The sequence below is a fragment of the Cricetulus griseus genome, chromosome 5 (genome assembly GCF_003668045.3).
Source record: "Cricetulus griseus strain 17A/GY chromosome 5, alternate assembly CriGri-PICRH-1.0, whole genome shotgun sequence".
Lineage (NCBI taxonomy): Eukaryota > Metazoa > Chordata > Mammalia > Rodentia > Cricetidae > Cricetulus > Cricetulus griseus.
Genome location: NC_048598.1, coordinates 102907891 through 102926057, shown reverse-complemented (window position 1 = coordinate 102926057; position 18167 = coordinate 102907891). Strand labels below are relative to the sequence as shown.

General features: G+C 44.2%; 1 protein-coding gene across 3 annotated transcripts in view; it reads left to right on the top strand.

Moving 5' to 3' along the window:
- Positions 1-17438, top strand: part of Unc79 (unc-79 homolog, NALCN channel complex subunit) — a 176913-nt gene extending 159475 nt beyond the window's left edge. For all 3 annotated transcript variants that reach the window (XM_027419181.2, XM_027419180.2, XM_035445739.1), the window contains 6 exons: positions 769-944; positions 1582-1768; positions 3839-4036; positions 5687-5764; positions 15224-15265; positions 17225-17438. In XM_027419181.2, the coding sequence (XP_027274982.1) occupies positions 769-944; positions 1582-1768; positions 3839-4036; positions 5687-5764; positions 15224-15265; positions 17225-17425 (882 nt within the window). In that variant the 3' untranslated portion in view covers positions 17426-17438. The remainder of the gene's footprint in view (positions 1-768; positions 945-1581; positions 1769-3838; positions 4037-5686; positions 5765-15223; positions 15266-17224) is intronic.
- The last annotated feature ends 729 nt before the right edge of the window (positions 17439-18167 follow it).

Here is an 18167-nt window from a genome sequence, read left to right as displayed (position 1 = left end):
TCTATTCCCAGATGAGTGCTCCTGGCACTGGGAAGTCTGTTACCTGGGGCTCTGGACAATGTCTCATAGGTGCCCATGTCTGTGGAAGAGAACAGCTGCAGAGAACTGTGGTCAGAGCAGCCGCTGGACTCCAATACTGCCTCCTTAAGTGTCAACTGGCTTATCCACGGGCATCGCCTACTAGAACCTGTGTCTCAAGTCCCTGAGCAAAAGAAACTTTCAAAATTAACTTAGCAAATGTGTACTGAGTATCTGTATTATACCTAACACTATTATAGGCATTAGGATTACATTGGTGGGCGAACACAAGATACAGACACACTAGCTGTCCTCATTCAATTCATAGACTGCCAGGAGGCCAGGGTTACTGAAATAAAGCTGTGGCTTTCACAATTGCTCTAAAGAAGCAGTAGACAGTGGCATGGACCTGGCCAGGAGGCTCAGGGAAGGCAGTCTAAGGAAAGGGATACTTGAGCTGAATTTGAACAATCAGCAAAGAAAGGCAGCACTTCAGTTAGAGGAACAGGACAGCACAAAGGAGCCCGGAATGGAGGATGGGGAATAATGCAGGGGCCTGGACAATAGGTAATCTGGCTCTACAGGCCACAGGTTGGTCCCTTTGGCCCTGTCCTGCCGCACTCCCAGCCCCCAGCTCTTAGCCTAAGAACGGTGGGAAACAGATTTAAGAAGTTAAGCAGGGTGCATGCCCGGAGTGCTATGGGATGGGGTAGAAAAACCTGACCTTCCAAGTGTCATTTGATTTTACAGAGCCACATGAAGACGTGCTCCCAGCCTCTGCATGAGGATACCTTCGGTGGCCATCTCAAAGTTGGGCTGGCTCAGATTGCAGCTATGGAAATCTCCCGGGGCAACCACAGAGATAACAAAGCTGTGGTCCGCTATCTGCCTTGGCTCTACCATCCTCCCTCTGCGATGCAGCAAGGGTGAGGCACTTCTTATTTTTAAAGGGAAGGGCACTCAAGAAACAGCTCCACGGTTAAGAGCACTGGCTGCTTTCCCACAGGACCTGGGTGGGTTTGATCCCCAGCACACACATGGTGGCTCCCAGCTGTCTGTAACTCCAGTCCCAGGAGAGCTGACACCCTCTTCTGGCTTTTGTGGGCCCTGCACATACATGGTGCACAGACACACGGAGGCAAAACACCCACAAACATAAAGTAAATTTAATATGGGGGAGGGGCAAATGAGCCCGTGTTGAAGATTTTTGGGAGTAGTGAGCAAAAGCAGGAGCTCTGACTGTGCCCTCCCGCCCCCCCAGGATGCCAGGGGAAAACTTTCTGATGAGAAGAAAGAAAAGGTTTGGAAAGGGGCCAGAGAGACAGCCAGAGTGGCTGAAGGATATGGAATCTTGTCCCACCAAATCTGCTCCTTCCTGAAGGGAAAATCCAGGATCAGAGCAGAAAAGCAAGACAAATAGATAAGACGCTTGCCTTGGCGTTTTGTTTTATGCACTTGCCTGTGAGACCACACCTTAATCCCTTCTTCCACTAAATATTCGCTGGCATTGAAGGGAAGAGAAAGCATAAAGCCACACTTAACTCGTCCTTTCTGTCCTGGCAGACCTAAGGAATTCATCGAGTGTGTCTCCCACATCCGGCTGCTGTCCTGGCTGCTCCTGGGGTCCCTCACACACAATGCGGTCTGTCCCAATGCCTCTTCTCCCTGCCTTCCCATACCTCTGGATGCAGGTTCCCACATTGCAGACCACCTTATTGTTATCCTAATTGGATTTCCAGAGCAATCAAAGGTAAGTGATTTCTGCAAGATTCAGACCAAGTGCATTGGAATTGCTAATGGAGACCCTTATCAGCCAATTAGTTTCTTCTGAGAAGTAAAGGCATTTTAGTTCACCCTCCTGTGGCTGTTGGGAAAGTAACTCTTGTGCTAATGCCTTACTTAAAGTTGTTTAAATTCCCAGGCTGTCTTTTCTCCCCCTAAATTGTTTTCTGGCTTACTTTTATGGAGATAAATTATAGAGGAAAGAAAGAGTTGGTTTCCCAGGCATTTTTGTCTCAAAACAATATAGAGAAATAACAGGCTACAGATACAATAAGAATTCTGTGTTCAGTTTTCAGAAACAAGGATGAAGGAGGGGGGTGTTGGGATGTGTGCCCCATCTTGTTCTTCGTGCACTGTCTTTCAATTCAAATCCTTTAGGGCACATGAACACACAGCATGGAAATAAGGCTAGCGCTAGTGTGGTGCTCAGCCAAGCACACTGAAATCATCCATACAGAGGGAGTTTGCAAACCACAGACAGATGGTGGCCTTAAGGGAATATAGGAAAGCCCAGGCAGGTCTAAGTCATGACACACCCCAAGTCAGCTACCCAGAGCTAAGGGCCAGTCCCAGAGCTTAGGCAAGCTCTAGGAGAACCCAATGGGTTTAAAAGATGCTGAGACTTGGACCAGGACAAGCTCTGTGAGAAAATAAGCATGTCCACCCAATCAACCCACATGAAACTTGCAAAAGGAGCTGTCTCTACCCAGACCTGTGTTTGATCCTTTGAGCCCCAGCCTTGCATGGCTCAAGGGACTTGACCTAGTGGTATAGTGGGGGAATTAAGAAAAGACAGCTACACAGAAAAGCTGGGATGGGGCAGACAGGACTATCAGATAAAGAAGCCTAAACTGCCCAGAAGCACAGTGTGTTTTATTATATAGAGTTGAACAGAGGGGCGGGGGTATTGCATACAGCTGAATGAGGCGGTGTGGTTTTCACATACAGATAAACCCAGAGGCAGGTTTGTAGTGTACAGCTGGACAAGGAGGCCGCTTTAACCAATCTCGTAGGAGCAGTCTCTGTAAGGAGAGCAGGCTTCAGGCTGTGAACATCTGGGGACAGAGAGCTATGGTGGACGTTTTGCATGTACACCATCAACACCTGTACATGGAGCACAAGAATGCTTTGCCATCCCTCTGAGCCTCACCACAGGGGGAGGCTTTGCCGTTTTCTCATGGGTCTGAGGCTATGTTCCTTGACGTTACCGCGCCCATGTCAATAACACATACTGGCTCAAGACGTCCGTCAGTCAGGGCTTCCTCTGCTCCCCACAGCCTTTGTGAACTGGAAAAAGTTGTTTAGCCATTCTCAACTTCAGTTCTTCATCTTTGAAGCAGATAGTAGGATGGCTTTAGAATGTGGAGGTGGTCTGTGCAAAGCCTCCATGTTGTAGGAGCTGTGGCAATGCGTGCTCACCACGGACAGGTGTTCTGTCGACACTGCTCTGTGCCATGGGATTCTAAGTGAAGGGCAGAGGGCCTTGCCTGCCTCTCATTTACCCCTCACCCAACCCCTTAAACGGGGCTTACTTATCCCCATTTTGTAGATGTGGAAACATGTTAACATGGCAAAATAGAACGACTATTTTCCTAACCCAGCTTAGGGATGGAAATGTCAGTCTCATAAAAGGACGAGGCAGTGGGTAGATTTGCTCTGCAAATTTAGGTGTGTTTGGGCTAGAGAGATGGCTCAGAGGTTAAGAGCACTGACTGCTCTTCCAGAGGTCCTGAGTTCAATTCCCAGCAACCACATGGTGGCTCACAACCATCCATTATGAGACCTGGTGCCCTCTTCTGGTGTGCAGATATACATGGAAGCAGAATGTTGTATACATAATAAATAAATAAAATCTTAAAAAAAAATTAGGTGTGTTCCCCTGGAAAGGGGGATTTTTTTCTGAGCACACTTGCACTGGCAGAGAAGAGCCGACTGGAGGCACTGGATGCCCTTGTGCCTCTTCTGTGCTCCCTGGCGAGGCCGCCCGCCGCCAGCGAGCACAGAGCAACCCTCGTCCCCTCCCTCCCTTCCTTTCCAGACCTGTGTGCTGCACATGTGCTCCCTGTTCCACGCTTTCATCTTCGCGCAGCTCTGGACGGTGTACTGCGAGCAGAGTGCCGTGGCCACAAACGTTCAGAACCAGAACGAATTCAGCTTCACAGCAATACTAACAGCATTGGAGTTTTGGAGTAGGGTGACACCCAGCATCCTTCAGCTGATGGCCCACAACAAAGTGGTGAGTTCGTGAAGGTCTCTCTGAGCTAAGGCAATCTCAGAATGTCTATGCCACTCATAGTCGTAAACCCACAAATAAGTGTGCAGTGTAGTGTGTGCTAAGTGACTCCGTTTAGCCATGCCACTGTATCAAAATATCACGTCGTAGGTCACGAATATTAAAACAACCAAATGAAAAGCAGGTGAATTTCATCTTTTCTACTTAGCGCTAAATGAACCCTGTATGAGAATTCTACCTTTAAAATGGTATAAAGACAGACAATTAGGAGAAAAAGCCACGTCAGGTTTGGATTCCAACGCAATATGTGTAAACTTCCACTATCGGGCACAGTCTGACAATAGACTAACAACTGGAGATCACTCTACCCAAGTCTCAAAGCCAAGAGTGGCTGTTACATATTGCACTGGAGACATCGGGTGAATGCTTAGCCTGTACCTGTTTTATTAAACAACCTCGCAGGGTCCTTCTGGAGCCAGTTGGAGGTGTGTGGGAGCTATTTGTGAGAGACCCCCGGGGTTCGGTTGGTGTTTGGAGGATTCTCAGCTGAAGAGGCAGCAGCCAGTGTCTTGGTTACAAGGGCTCCATGGGTGCAATGCTAATCTGTAACACCTGGAAGTGCATTCCAGCATGCCCAGGACCCCAGGCCACCTCCCTGGCCACAGAGGTATTTGGGCATGGTGTCTTAACTGAGGAATATTTTCTGCTAACATTTTGTAAGGATGGAGGACTCCATATTTTCTTTATTGAAGCACTTGCATTTCTCTGGGGAAGAAGGTACTACAGTTTTACATATGGAAGGAAGGTTCAGTTAAGGAAATTTATGATCATGTTAGGGTTCAAAAACAGTTCCTGGTTCTAAGGAGATAATTGCATCTATTGGGTCACAGTTCTGTGACCAATAACAAACTCAGGGATCAGATGTTATGTTATTTTGGAGACACCAAAACTGGAGCTTCACATGTTATGCTAGAGATTAGCATTTTCATCCAGTATCAGCATTTTGGTGTCAGTGTTCTCCTCCAAATCCCTCTTGACATTCAGATGTAACAAATGAGCAAAGTGTTTCTTACATATAATGTTACATATGAATTTTAATTTATTTTCTTTTTTGTGGGAAGTTTATTCAATGCGGTAAAGCATTGTAGTGAAACCTCCCTGGGATTTAAAATCTATCCCTAAGGATTTCCAAGGAGGGACACGATTTTGTTTGATCTGGTGTGAGCATGGCTACCTTTGCCGAGGGGATAAGAGGAAGATCTGTAGTACATTGAACCATGAGACCTCCCTGTGAGTGGACAAAGGGTCAAGATGGAGAAAGAGACTATCCCTGAAGGGTCCTGATAATGATAGTAAAGCCTTGTGTCCTCCGATGGGAACCACGGTGCCCTGCAAATCAGTGAGAGCCACCTCTGAGCTTCAACAGCAGCACGCTCTGAGTGAGCAGGAAGTACCTTTCCAAAGCCTTGGGCTCTTTGGAAAGTCTATTTCTGGTGTAAGGTTTTGGAGGTGAACAGAAGCCACTCTGTGATCTCCAGTCGTTAGGCAGGGAGAGCTTCTGGATTCAGGGTACCAGTCCTCTGTGGCTGCTGATGAGTTTACAGGTTTCTAGTTCACTGTGAGTGGAATTGACTATGATGTTTGTTGTTTCAGATGGTAGAAATGGTGTGTCTCCATGTGATTAGTTTAATGGAGGCATTGCAAGAATGCAATTCAACCATTTTTGTCAAGGTAGGAAAAACTTACAATTCTTATAGATGATTTCATACCGCTAGAAATAAATATGGATTTGTTTTGCATGTGTGATATAAAGAGGGGGAAAGAATAGGTCCAGTTTAAACATGTAGAGTTTGGGGCTGGAGGATATGGCCTCTGCAACATCTTACCATGTGGCTGTGTAGCCATGCCTGCTCTCAATATACGACTGTGGTGCATTCTTCCATGGCAGAACATGGCCGTGCATAACACAGGAATTGAAATAGACGGGGAACATTGCCTTGAAAACAGCCCTTTGACAATGCAAAAGCCATGCAGAAAACTAAAGAAATGACTGTGCAATTGCTTGACTTGTCACCAGCCGCTGTCTTGGACACCGTTTAGTCTTGTGTGTTATCATTTTGAGTGTAAGTGCATAAGAAGACAATTCAAGCATTCATCATCTTTCCAGAAACAGCAGAGTATGATGTCAGATTAAAGAGGGAGGAGGAGCTGGGAAGAGCATGGCTACCTGTGCCACTGGGAGTAAACCCTGAGAGGCAGATCTGCTCTTTTAGCTCCTCCTTTTCCTCGGTATCTGCCACCCCTCCTCTTTATCCCACTGACCACTTCTCCTGGCCACATCTTTTCTTTACCTTCTACTCCACATTTCTTGTCTGGGCCTCCACCACCATCACCACTCAGCACAGGGCATCAGTTTGGAGCCTGTTGTTTTCTTCCTTAGCCCGCTGCATTCTTCCTTAAAGACTCCCGTTGCCCGCTATCTCAGGCTGTGCTGAGGAAAAGCAGCCCATGTGCAGGGAATACTCAACGGACACCAGACACTGCAAGGTCTTTGGTTCAAATGGGAGAGATATGTCTTACCCAGCTCAACACAGGAAAAAGCCAACCGTGTGAGAAAAACTGGCAGCTGGATGATCCTAGCTGATTTACATGGATTTACATATGCTACACTGGGCATGTTTAAGTTGTGTGCTTTGACGAGCCTTGGCATCTTTTACCATTCTTTTTACAATTTTTCATTTATCATAAGTGCATGTGTATATGTGTAGGTACTGCTACGATGTGCATTGTTATCATATGTGTATGTGTATTTGTATGTGTGGATACTGCTATGGAGTGTGTGTGTGATCAAGTGTGTGTGTGTGTGTGTGTGTGTGTGTGTGATCAAGTGTGTGTGTGTGTGTGTGTGTGTGTGTGATCAAGTGTGTGTGTGTGTGTGTGTGTGATCAAGTGTGTGTGTGTGTGTGTGTGTGTGTGTGTGTGTGTGTGTAGGTGTACTGCTATGGAGGACATGATTTCAGAAGCCTATTCTCCCTACTTCCTGGGTCCCTGGGATTGAACTCAGGTCATCAGCTTGTTTGCTCACTAAGAGGTCTTACTAGTCTTACCTCAATTGCTTCTGTGGCCCCCATCACCACAATCAAGCTAATGAACATAGCTGCCACCCATAGAACATTTTTATACTTCCTTACAGTGCCTCTCTGTTCTGCTACTTCCTGGCCCCAGACAAGTATTGATCTTATTTCTGTCATTGTTTATACTCTAGAGTTTGCTACAAATGGACTCATACTGTGCACATATATTTCTGCCTTCTTCGTCTTAGAACCATTATACTGAGATTGATCTGTGTTGTTACATGCATCGGTTGGCCATTTATTTTTACTTTTGATAGCAGTCCATTGTATAGACATAGTACACATGGCTTATTCATTGTTGTCAGTCGGACATCAGAGAGGTCTTATAAAAGCCACAGTGAGTATGCACATATAAATCTTTGTGGGTGCATGCTTTGTGTTTGCTGGGTTAATACCCAGAAACAGCGGCTGGGTTCTTTGTTGATGTGTGGTTATCCATTTAAGAATGTGGCAGACTGTCTCCAAGGTGCCCGTGTTCTGATATGTTCACTTTAGCTGTGAAGAGCATTCCAGTTCCTCCATGGCACCCAATATAGTGTGTAGTAATTATCATTGTGATGTTTTACAATGTGCATATGTTATACGATATAGCCAATTTTTAACATTAGTCATTCTGAAAGTTGGGTATCAGCATCTTGCTGTGGTTTAAATTGTGTTTCTCCACTGACAGATGACAGTGATGTCTTTTCATTTGATTGCTGTGTATATAGTTTCTTGGTGAAGTGTCTGTTTTATTTGCTTATATTTTATTGCGTTGTGTTTTTCTTCTTTTTCTTTCTTTCTTTCTTTTTTTTTTTTTTTTTTGAATTGAGACGTACAATGCCTTTGTTAGAATGTGGTCTCAAGGATTTTTCCTATGGGTTGTCCTTTCATTGTCTAGACAGTATAGAAGCTTTTTATTTTGATGAGGTATCATTTATCAAGTTTCTCCCTTCCGCTACTACCTTTAGACAGTGTCTCATCTAGCCAAGGCTGCCTTTGACCTACTGTGTACCCATGGCTGACCCTTTCATCAGTAATCAGCTGGTGTGTATGTATGTGTTTATGTCTGGATTCTCCCTTCCATTGCTCTCCTTACTTCCATGCCATGTTGTGCATGACTACCATGTCACAGCAGTCATGGTCTGGTCTTTTATTCAACCTTTTCAAAGTGGTTTGACATTTATATGTACTTTGCTTTCACAGATAAATTTTAAAATCAGCTTGCCAATTCCTACAAGACTACTTGGAATTTTCTTGGGATTTCTTTGAGTCCCAAGGTTGGGAAAAATTAGTCTTAACAGTATGGAGTCTCCTGACAAACAAACATTCCATCTTTACATTTGTGTGTGTTCAGCTTCTCTCAGAAGTATTGTATGGCTCAGAAATATTTCCAAAATTATTGTATCATATTTCTGCCAGTGTTATTCATAAACATGCCATATTTCTGTGCTACCATAATAGCATTTTTTGCATTTAAACTCCTGATTATTCATTGCTAGTATTAGGAATACATCTAATTTTTGTTGACCTTGGATCCTATAGCTTATTAAGTTCTATTCACCGTGGCAGCTTTGAAAAATCCTTTTTGTAGCTTTCTGCTTTTAATTTGATAGCATTGATGATTATAAAGAGAGACTGAACGTTTTCATTTAGTGACTGTATTTGTCTTAGTACAAAATAACAGCAGCCTTGTGGATTGATTAGGAAGCATTACTTTGCCGAAAAGTTTGTATAGAACTGGTATTATTTCCCCTCAAATACTTGGCAGAATTCACCAGTGACCCCACCTGGACCTATAGTTTTCTTTGCAGATGAATTTTTACATTATAGACCTTAGAAACAGATAGAAGCTACTCAAGTATAACTCAGCTCCTCCTGAGCATTTGGGTAATGTGCGTTTCTATTTGTTCCAGTTTATCTAGGTCAACAGTTTTGTCCATATAACTCCTAGTATGCCCATTTCTCTTGCAACTTTTACAACTCTAATTCCAGCTGCTGGCTACTTGGGCCTTTATTTCTTTCTTCGTCTGTCTGATTAAAAACTTACCAGTTTTATCTAGCTTTTGGTTAAGAAACAACAAGCAACTGTTGCTTGGATTTAGTCCATTTTCCTCTATTGTTTTCTGTTTTTTGTTACTTCCCCAACCCCATCTCTCTTTTGTTGTATGAGCTGAGTCTCAAGGGGCTCTGCCTTGAACTCACTGTGTAGCTGCTATTATTTTTATTTTCTTTCTTTTAAACTTGATCTTAAATTTGTGCTTCTTTGCCTAGTGTCTTAGGGGATGATGCAACTCATTGATTTCAGTCCTGTCTCTTTTCCAGCATAAATGATCAGTTATTAGAGCTCTACATGTCCTTCAAAGATCCGGGTGAGCGGCAAGAATGACTTTGTATATTGTGTTATTTCATGTAGGTTGATGTTCTAACTGCTCTTTTGCTTTGCTTTCTTTGGCTCCTTGATTACTTGACATAAATTGTTTAGTTTCTAGATATTTGAGCATTTCTAGAGGCCCTTCCATTGTGAATTTCTAATTTAATTTCCTTCTTGGCAGAGAGCATCCTCTCTGTGCTTTCAATCATCTTAAATGTTTGAAACTTACATTTTGCTTAGAATATGGTCTTAGTAATGACTCCACATGCCTTGGAGAAGAATGGGCCTGCTGTTTTGCATGGGGCTTGCTGTCAGTCAGCACAAGCTTGTTGAGTGTTGATCAAGTCTCAATCCTTTTGGTGTCCTTCCTTCTTTCTGTGTTTGTTTACATGAACTCTGTGGGACGGGAGTGTTTGGATGCACTGTCATTTGTGGGTTTGCTCTGTCCCTTTCCAGTTCTATCAGTTTCGATTTCATGTATTATAATAATTAAGAAGCCCCCTTATCAGGATTGTATATTTGGGATTGTTGTGTTCCTCTGATGACTTGAATTATAAAAGGCCACCTTTTATCCTTGGCAAAATTTTTCCCCCTAAAAGCTACTTTGTCTAATGTTGATAAAAGCAGAGTAGATTTTTCTTGACTAGTGTTATGATGGCAAATCTATTTCCATCTTCTTAAACTATGTCTATTTTTAAATCATATTTCTTACAGACGGTGTGTAGTTAATTGTCTTTTTAAAAGCATCCATTTTGACAGCCTCTTCCTTTTGGTTAAAGTCTTTAGGCCATGTTTATTTAATGTATTTTGTCACATTGTTGAGTTTAAATCTATCAGCTTTTCACTTTTTTTCTTTTCTTTCTTTCTTTCTTTTTTTTTTTTGTATTTCTCATCTGTCCTTTGTCCTCTATTCTGGTTTTGTTTCTTTCTTCAGATTAATTGAGAATTTTATGATTTAATTCTGATTATAATGTTCTTTTGTTTCATTTTTGTAAGATGGAAATTTGGGTCATTAATTTGAGAGTGTTTTTTCGAACACCAGCGTTTAGAGCAGGGGTAGGTTATCAGATATTCACATTGTGATTTGTAACAGCAGCAAAATTACAGTAATGAAGTAGCAACGAAATAATGTTATGGTTGGGGTCACCACAACATGAGGAACTGTATTAAAGGGTCGCAGCATTAGGAAGGCTGAGAACCACTGACTCAGAGTGTTCTTTTAGGTGCTGCTTTAAGTACTTTTCCTCAATGTGGTATATATTCACTTTCACTGAGTTAAAAACACTTCCTGATTTCTGTTTTAGCTTCTTGCTTGAACTGTAGTTTTTTTAGAAGTATTTTAAATTATTTTCTTAGCTGTATGCCATTTTTATTTTTAGTGGTTGATTTTGAGTTTATAATGTATATTTTTAAGTTTTATGATCTTCAAGTAATGCTGTACTTGCATTGTATCCATTCCCACCTCCTGGCTCTTTACATATAGACCAAAGCTCACATTATAAAAATAAGCATGATGATGATGATGATGATAGTGATATACTAGGGTTTGAACCTAAGGCTGTGTGTATGCTAGCTAGGCAAGTCTTTTAAAAAGCATCCGGTTTGACATGATTCTACCATGAAACCACCCTCAGCTCTTTTTACTTTTTACCTTTTGATATAGTGTCTCACCAAGTTGCCTGGGCAAGCCTTGAGCTCATTCTGTAGCCTAAATAAGACTTGAACTTATAATCATCTTGCCTCAGCATCTGTAAGTAGCTGAGATCACAGGTCTGTACCATTTAGGCACAATCTTGCTGTTTTGGACTTACATAATCAACACTCTCTCAAAGAAGCTGGAAATGGGTTTAAAATTTACTATACTTTCTATTGTTTCCATTTGCCATTTTCTCTTTTAAGGTTTGATTTTGTTTTTATTCATGTGTATGAATGTGTGACTGTGTGGGTGTATGCCACATGTGTGTGGGTGCCTGTTGACACCGGAAGAGGGTGTTGATCTCCTGGAGCTAGAGTTTCAGGCAGTTGTGAGCTGCCTGGTACAGGTGCTGGGAACTGAGCCTGGGTCACCTAGAGGAGCCGAAATGTCCTTCACCCTGAGCCATCTCCAGCTGCTGTGTTTGCCATCATCTCTTCAGCACTCATGTTGGCATTTTCCATTTCTTCCTGCTTAAACATCTACCTTCTGTGATCGGTCCATTTTTCTTACTTTTTAAAAACGTTATGTCTTACACGAGCCTGCTGGTAATTCATTATTTTAGCTTTCTATGTCTCAAAATATTTTACAATATTTATTTATTTATATTTTGAGACAAGGTCTCACTATATAGGCCAGGCTGGCTTTGAATTTCAGTAATCTCCCCCCTCCCCCGGAAATACAGGTTTATACCATAATACCCGGTTTGCAGTGCTTTAAAACTACAATTTCCTTAGGTACTGGGCTCTAGATTCACAATCACCCAGTAGCTTAGAGGTGTTGTGACCCACTGTCTGCTTGCTTGCATCCTTCCCAACAGGAGTCTGCTTGCTTCCTATCCTTCATCAGCTGTTAAAATATGCTTTTTTTCTTTTCCTGCTTTGAAGAGTTTATCTTAACCACTGTTGTAAAGGGGTTAGAACATGATTCATCTCAGTTGGGTTTTCTTCCTATTTCTCGTTTTTTGAGTTTGATGAGATTTGGGGTTTATAGATTTTTTTTTTTTAAATTTGGGGGAAGCATCACCATTTTTTAAAAGTGTTATCTTTAGTGCCTCCATCTGATAGTCTCAGCCTTTCTTCTTCTTGACCGTCCTGCACGGTAGGCATAGTAGGGCTGATAAGGCACTCAGCAGGCAAGGGCACTGGCATTGTCACCAGCTTGGTGACATGGGTTTGATGCCTGGAGTTCTTATGGTGAACAGAGAGAACAGATTCCTGCAAGTCGTTCTCTGTCCTCCACATCCCTGCACACATTACTCACATGCCAGCATGTGAGCACACACACGCACGCGCACACACAGACACACACACACATACACACACACACACACCTACCTACATACACACATACACACATGCACGCACATACCACACACATATACACATGCAAGCACACACGAGTGCACATGCACACACCTACATACACATACACACACACACACCTACTTACATACACACATGCACGCACTTACCACACACACACACACATGCATGCACACACATACACACACTTAATCAACAACTGTTTCTAATTAAAAAATAGGTGTAACAATTCTTTTACTATCCTTGTCTGTTATTGTCTGTCATTTTGGTCTGTCTTCTGTTGACTGGTTTTTTTCTTATCTGTGGGTCATTTTCCTGTTTCTTTTCATGTCTTGCCTGGTTGGGTTTTTTTTTTAAATGGAACCTTGACATTGTGAATTTGACTTTTTGGGTGCTGGCTGACTTTATATTCATCTTACATTCTTGGGCTCATTCAGTGACATAACTAAGTTACACACAAATCTTTCAACCATTCCTAGGCTCGAGTGTCAGCTTTATCAGTTGAGATGGCAGTGGCACCTTCCATGTCTGGTGCCTCTTCAGTAGCAGCCTGTGAGATCCACCCATCCTTGTGGACACTTGTTCTGTGACATGAACACTTCCCACCCATCCAGTGAGCAAGGCTCTTCCTGATCTATGTGCCCAGGCAGGGACATTTCCTTCCAGTCACTTGGCATCATTTTCCCTTCAGTGCTGGACGTGTAGGGAGACCCTTTGTGGATCTGCAGCATCCATCCTGTCTCTGTGTGTAGCTCTTCTTTTCCGCTTTCTCTGGGCAGCTCTCCTCTCTCCAGTTTGCCCTGCAAACTTCAGCCATGTGAAATAACAGTCATCTTCAGACCATGACGTTGAGTCATCTTCAGACCATGGCAGGTTGCCCGTGCAGTCAGAATGTCTCTGCAGACCACTGCAGGCTGCCTCTGCAGGCAGACTCTCTCTGCATGCCCAGAAACCACTCCTTGTTTACCTGGACCACCAAGCATTCTCCACATTGGACCCTGGCTCCAATTTCCATGTCTTTCTTCATCCTTCTTCAACTGTCTCCACCATGGTTCTGTTCATGGTGAATGGGGTACCACTCTGCCCCTATTTGGGAGACATTCTGAATTTGGAATAAGGCCCACATCCCCTAAAGGGACATTCAAGCTCATCTGTGGGCTCATGAAGATTTGCTTGGCCTTTGTTTTCTAAACCCCCTTTCCATGACTGTCTCCTAAGAATCTTCCTCCTTGGCACCCATGAGTCCCTCCCATCCCTTATTGCTCGGCAAACTCCCACAGCTGTATCCATGCTTTATCCCTTCCCAAGCACTTATATTCCTTTGAGGTCCTCAGACTGGGGTGACTTAACTATCAGAAGTGTATGCTTTCCCAGGTCTGGAGGCTGGAGGTCTGAGAGCAAGGTGCCAGCAGGGCTGGCTTCTTTTGGGGACAGTGAGAGGGTGTCTTCCTGCCTTTGTCATAGCCAATGGCAGATCTTTGGCTTCCCTTGGTTTGTGGCCCTCTGCTTCTATCTCTTCATGGTATTCTTCCCATGGATCTGTGTCCGGACTCCCTTCCTCATAAGGATGCCAGAGGGCCTGCTGCTCCACTATGACCCCATTGTAACTGACTACATCTTCAACAGCACCATTTCCAAATAAGGCCACATTCTGAGTCACTTGGGGCTAGGACTACAGTGCAGATTTTGTGGAAACATAGTTTAATCCATAACAGCCCTACTGCTGTGTTGGAGTGACAGAAGGAACACAGGGTGCCTATCGGTGTATGACGGCACTGAGAAGTGCCAAAGTAAACCAACATTTCCAAGTTTACTGGATTGTCATCTCTTGTCCCATTTACAAGTCACCAATGAGACTTCAAGGGACACATCAGAAAATGGACATTATGTTCTTTCTCTGACTTCTGGATTTACAATGCTATGAACATTTACTCACATTTTAATGGGTTGACGTGTGGCCAAGAGGTCAGAGCAGAGAGCCGGGAGCTGTTGCTGGAGACAGATGTCATGGGGTTGTATGACCCCAAGGAAGGGGTACTTCAGAAGCACAATAGAGACAAACTCTGTCTTGTGGGCACCCACACTTTAAGAATTCCCAGTTCCACCGTGCCTTCTGAACTTTCTCTATGGCTCTCCTGTGAACCTGCTCCCAGCCCCTCAAGCATCCCCCACCCCACACCACCACTTCCCACACACTCCCTGGAGCTGTGTATGGGTCTAGTGTTTACTTCCCTCCATACTCAGGTACTTCCAGGGCTCCTTTTCTGTCATGGACATCTCAGGAGTATTCTGAACCCTGCCCTATGGTACTCTTTTACCAGCTACAGGCAAACCGAGTCACCCTTTCTCTCGGAGCCTCAACTCTAAAGATCCTGACAAGGAAATCCCATTTCAAGAAAGAGGGGGTTTAATTAAATAAATACACATTTAATTTCCCATGCTTGGTAGCTTCCAGGAGACCATCATTGGTCACGTACTCTAAAGTGTGTGTTTTAAGCATCCGTGGGGGCACTCATTAGCCTTGGAAGGTCGAGATCTCAGTGGGATTAGGCCTGAAAAAGACAGTGACTCTGTGGCAAGCACACATCTCTTGTGGTGCTGAGTGGATTCAGTGCAGCCCCTATACCATGGGATGTGGGAGAATGGGAGACAGCAATAACCGGCCTCCTGTCTCTCTCCATACAGCTCATCCCTATGTGGTTGCCAATGATCCAGTCAAATACAAAGGTAAGCCACGCCCTGGCCTGTGTGGAAGCTCTGCTTCCTCCAAAGAACCTTACAGCATCTCTAAGGGAACATTGCTACTCTCTTGACTATGAAGAAAGAACAATTTTGGCCTACTCCTGGTCTCATGGGCTGATAATAAGGGAGACCTGTGGCAAGTAAGGGACCTGCAGGGGGCATCACTAGGAACCCCAGGCCCACTGCTCACTGTGGATGAAGGTGCAGGGGCAGAAGAAGTACTGCCCTAGGTCTGAGCAGGTTCAATCCATGACAAACTCTATTTAAGGAGGATAACCATGGAGTCTGGCCTGAGCATACCCATTGATTTTCTGGGATGGCTAGAATTCCAGTAAGAAAAGATAACACTGAATATTTGGGGACAGAATTGGGCTAGTGGCAGAGCCCACTTCCTTCGTTTTACATGAGGATATTTTGTAGACGGAGTTTCTGTCCTGTCTAGCCCCACAGCCCTTTAGTTCCAAATAAACAAACAGAGGCTTATATTAATTATAAATGGTTTGACCAATGGCTCAGGCTTCTTCTTGGCTAGCTCTCTCTTAATTATTAACCCATTTCTATTAAACTATGTATTGCCACGAGGCTGTGGCTTACCCATAATGCTCCAGTATGGTACTCCTTTGACAGCTACATGGCATCTCCCAGGTGACTCTCTGTATTTCTCCTCTCAGCATTCTCCTAGTCTGGAAGCCCTGCCTATACTTCCTGCCTGGCTACATGATGCCTGTCCATTGTCCAAAACAGCTTTATGCATCAACCAATAAGAGAAACATATATTCACAGCATACAGAAGGACATCCCCCATCAAGATTTGGGACCATAAAGAAGAGTGACTTGGATAGGGTCCTAGATCCTGCAAGGGGACTCCCAATCCCAGGTCCCACTGGGGGTGACATTTTGAAACATACCTCTTAGTGATGAATATAGTGGGAATTGGTAATACATGGTAGAGTCAAGCACTGCACCATCCATGACTGGTGCCTGTCTGTGGCACGTGGAGTGTGGAGGAGGGGAAGAGGGCAGAAGCACTCTTGCTGGATCTCCTTCCCCAGGTTGGGAAGCCATATTGGTGGAAGGAAACAGTGTGGACTCAAGCCACCTGGGATGTCAACCCAGCAGGGCAATTGTCAACAGTGTGGGCAGCCTTTGCCTCCTGGCTAGCTGTGGCCACCAGCAGGGCAGGAACCTATGGGTCACTAGAACCTATTTCAATCCTGGTTTTTATGATCAAAATGAGCCATTAGCCTTCCTGCCTGAGGCATTCCAAACTGCCAGCCCCACAGGTCACCTGCTTTGTGGCAATCTGTGCCAATTTCACATGGCACAAAGTACAGAGAGCAGCCCAGGAGGGCTTGGTGAGGAGCCTGGGAAAGAGGAGCTTTGATGTGGCTTCTCCATGTCAACTGTCATGGTCACAGAGAGACCATTGTAATATTAAATGTACCGAGCATCTGCTACAGGCCAGATTCCCTTCTAGAAAATCTGTTAACTCAGGTGTCTTGTGGAGCCCCTGAAATAAATACGTGCCCACCTTACCTGGGAACAGAACCTTAATACAGAAAATAGACCCTGTTCCCATAGCTTCCCTGGGGGAACTGGGATTTGAAACTGGGAAGTGCCTAACCATTGTACCAGGCCCCTGTGCTGAATGTGAATGGTTGCATTGCATCAGGACCAATGCATCAGGCCAGGGGCTGGGTGTGAGCTTCCTGTTCCCATTGTAGTGAGTCAACATGAGCTCATCATTATCTGGCTGGAGTTGGGCCAGGATAACTGTAGCACCATAGAGCAGGCTCATCCCTGCCCCCACCCCCCAGCACTGCCAGATTTGAAGGCATGCTTTCTTCAGGCCAAGTCTGAGTTCTACCTGCAGACAGACCGCCATGCCCAACCCCACTCGTGCACTTAGTGAAGAGAACTGAACTGTTTACCCTCTCTTCACAGCACTTATCCGCCGGCCTCCAGCTCCGTCTCCAGGCCATTCAGAACCATGTGAACCACCACAGCCTAAGGACGCTGCCCGGCTCGGGCCAGAGCAGTGCTAGCCTGGCTGCCCTCCGCAAATGGCTGCAGTGCACCCAGTTCAAAATGGCCCAGGTGGAGATCCAGTCCTCCGAAGCAGCCTCTCAATTTTATCCTCTATGAGTGGACTCCTCGGCTCCAGTGTCAACACTCTGGCTTAGCAATAATGGGTATAAAAACAAACAATTTGATCCAAGCAGGTTGGGGAACATTGGTACTGTAAATTCTCTTTCTAGTTTAGTATAAAGACGTGCAGAGGCCGGAGAGGGCCACAAACGAAGCTTTCTTGCTACACATATTTCTGATGACTCCTTGGGCTATCTGATTAAGTGTTTCCTTACATTATTTTTTAAAAAAAAACCAAATCATTTTTCTTTATCTAACTTCTATTTTTTTTAAGAAAAAATAAAAAAACAGACTGGTGGGTACTCACAGAGAAGTTGTATAAAGTCCCCCTGTTGCTATTTTTGATGATAGAGAATAAATAGGGTTTTTGAAACCTTTGTAGTGTTTTTTCTTAAAACTCTACTCTTGGCAATGCAATAAAACAAAACAAAAACAAACAAAAGTCACCAGAATGCAGTGACACCTGACTGAAGCTTTTTTGTCATTATCCTTGGAAAAGAGGCAGCTTGCAAAGGAACATTACAAAGTGCACTTAGAAATTAGATGGTTAAACTGTGCCGATGTTTTTTAATACACTTTCCAAAACTGTATGGTAAGTCATGTTGTTGCTGTTATTGTTATTGCTGGTTTTGTTTTGAGACGGGGTTTCTCTGTGTAGCCCTGGCTGTCCTGGAACTTGTTCTGTAGACCAGGTTGGCCTTGAACTCTCAGAGACGCTGGGATTAAAGGCTTGTGCCAC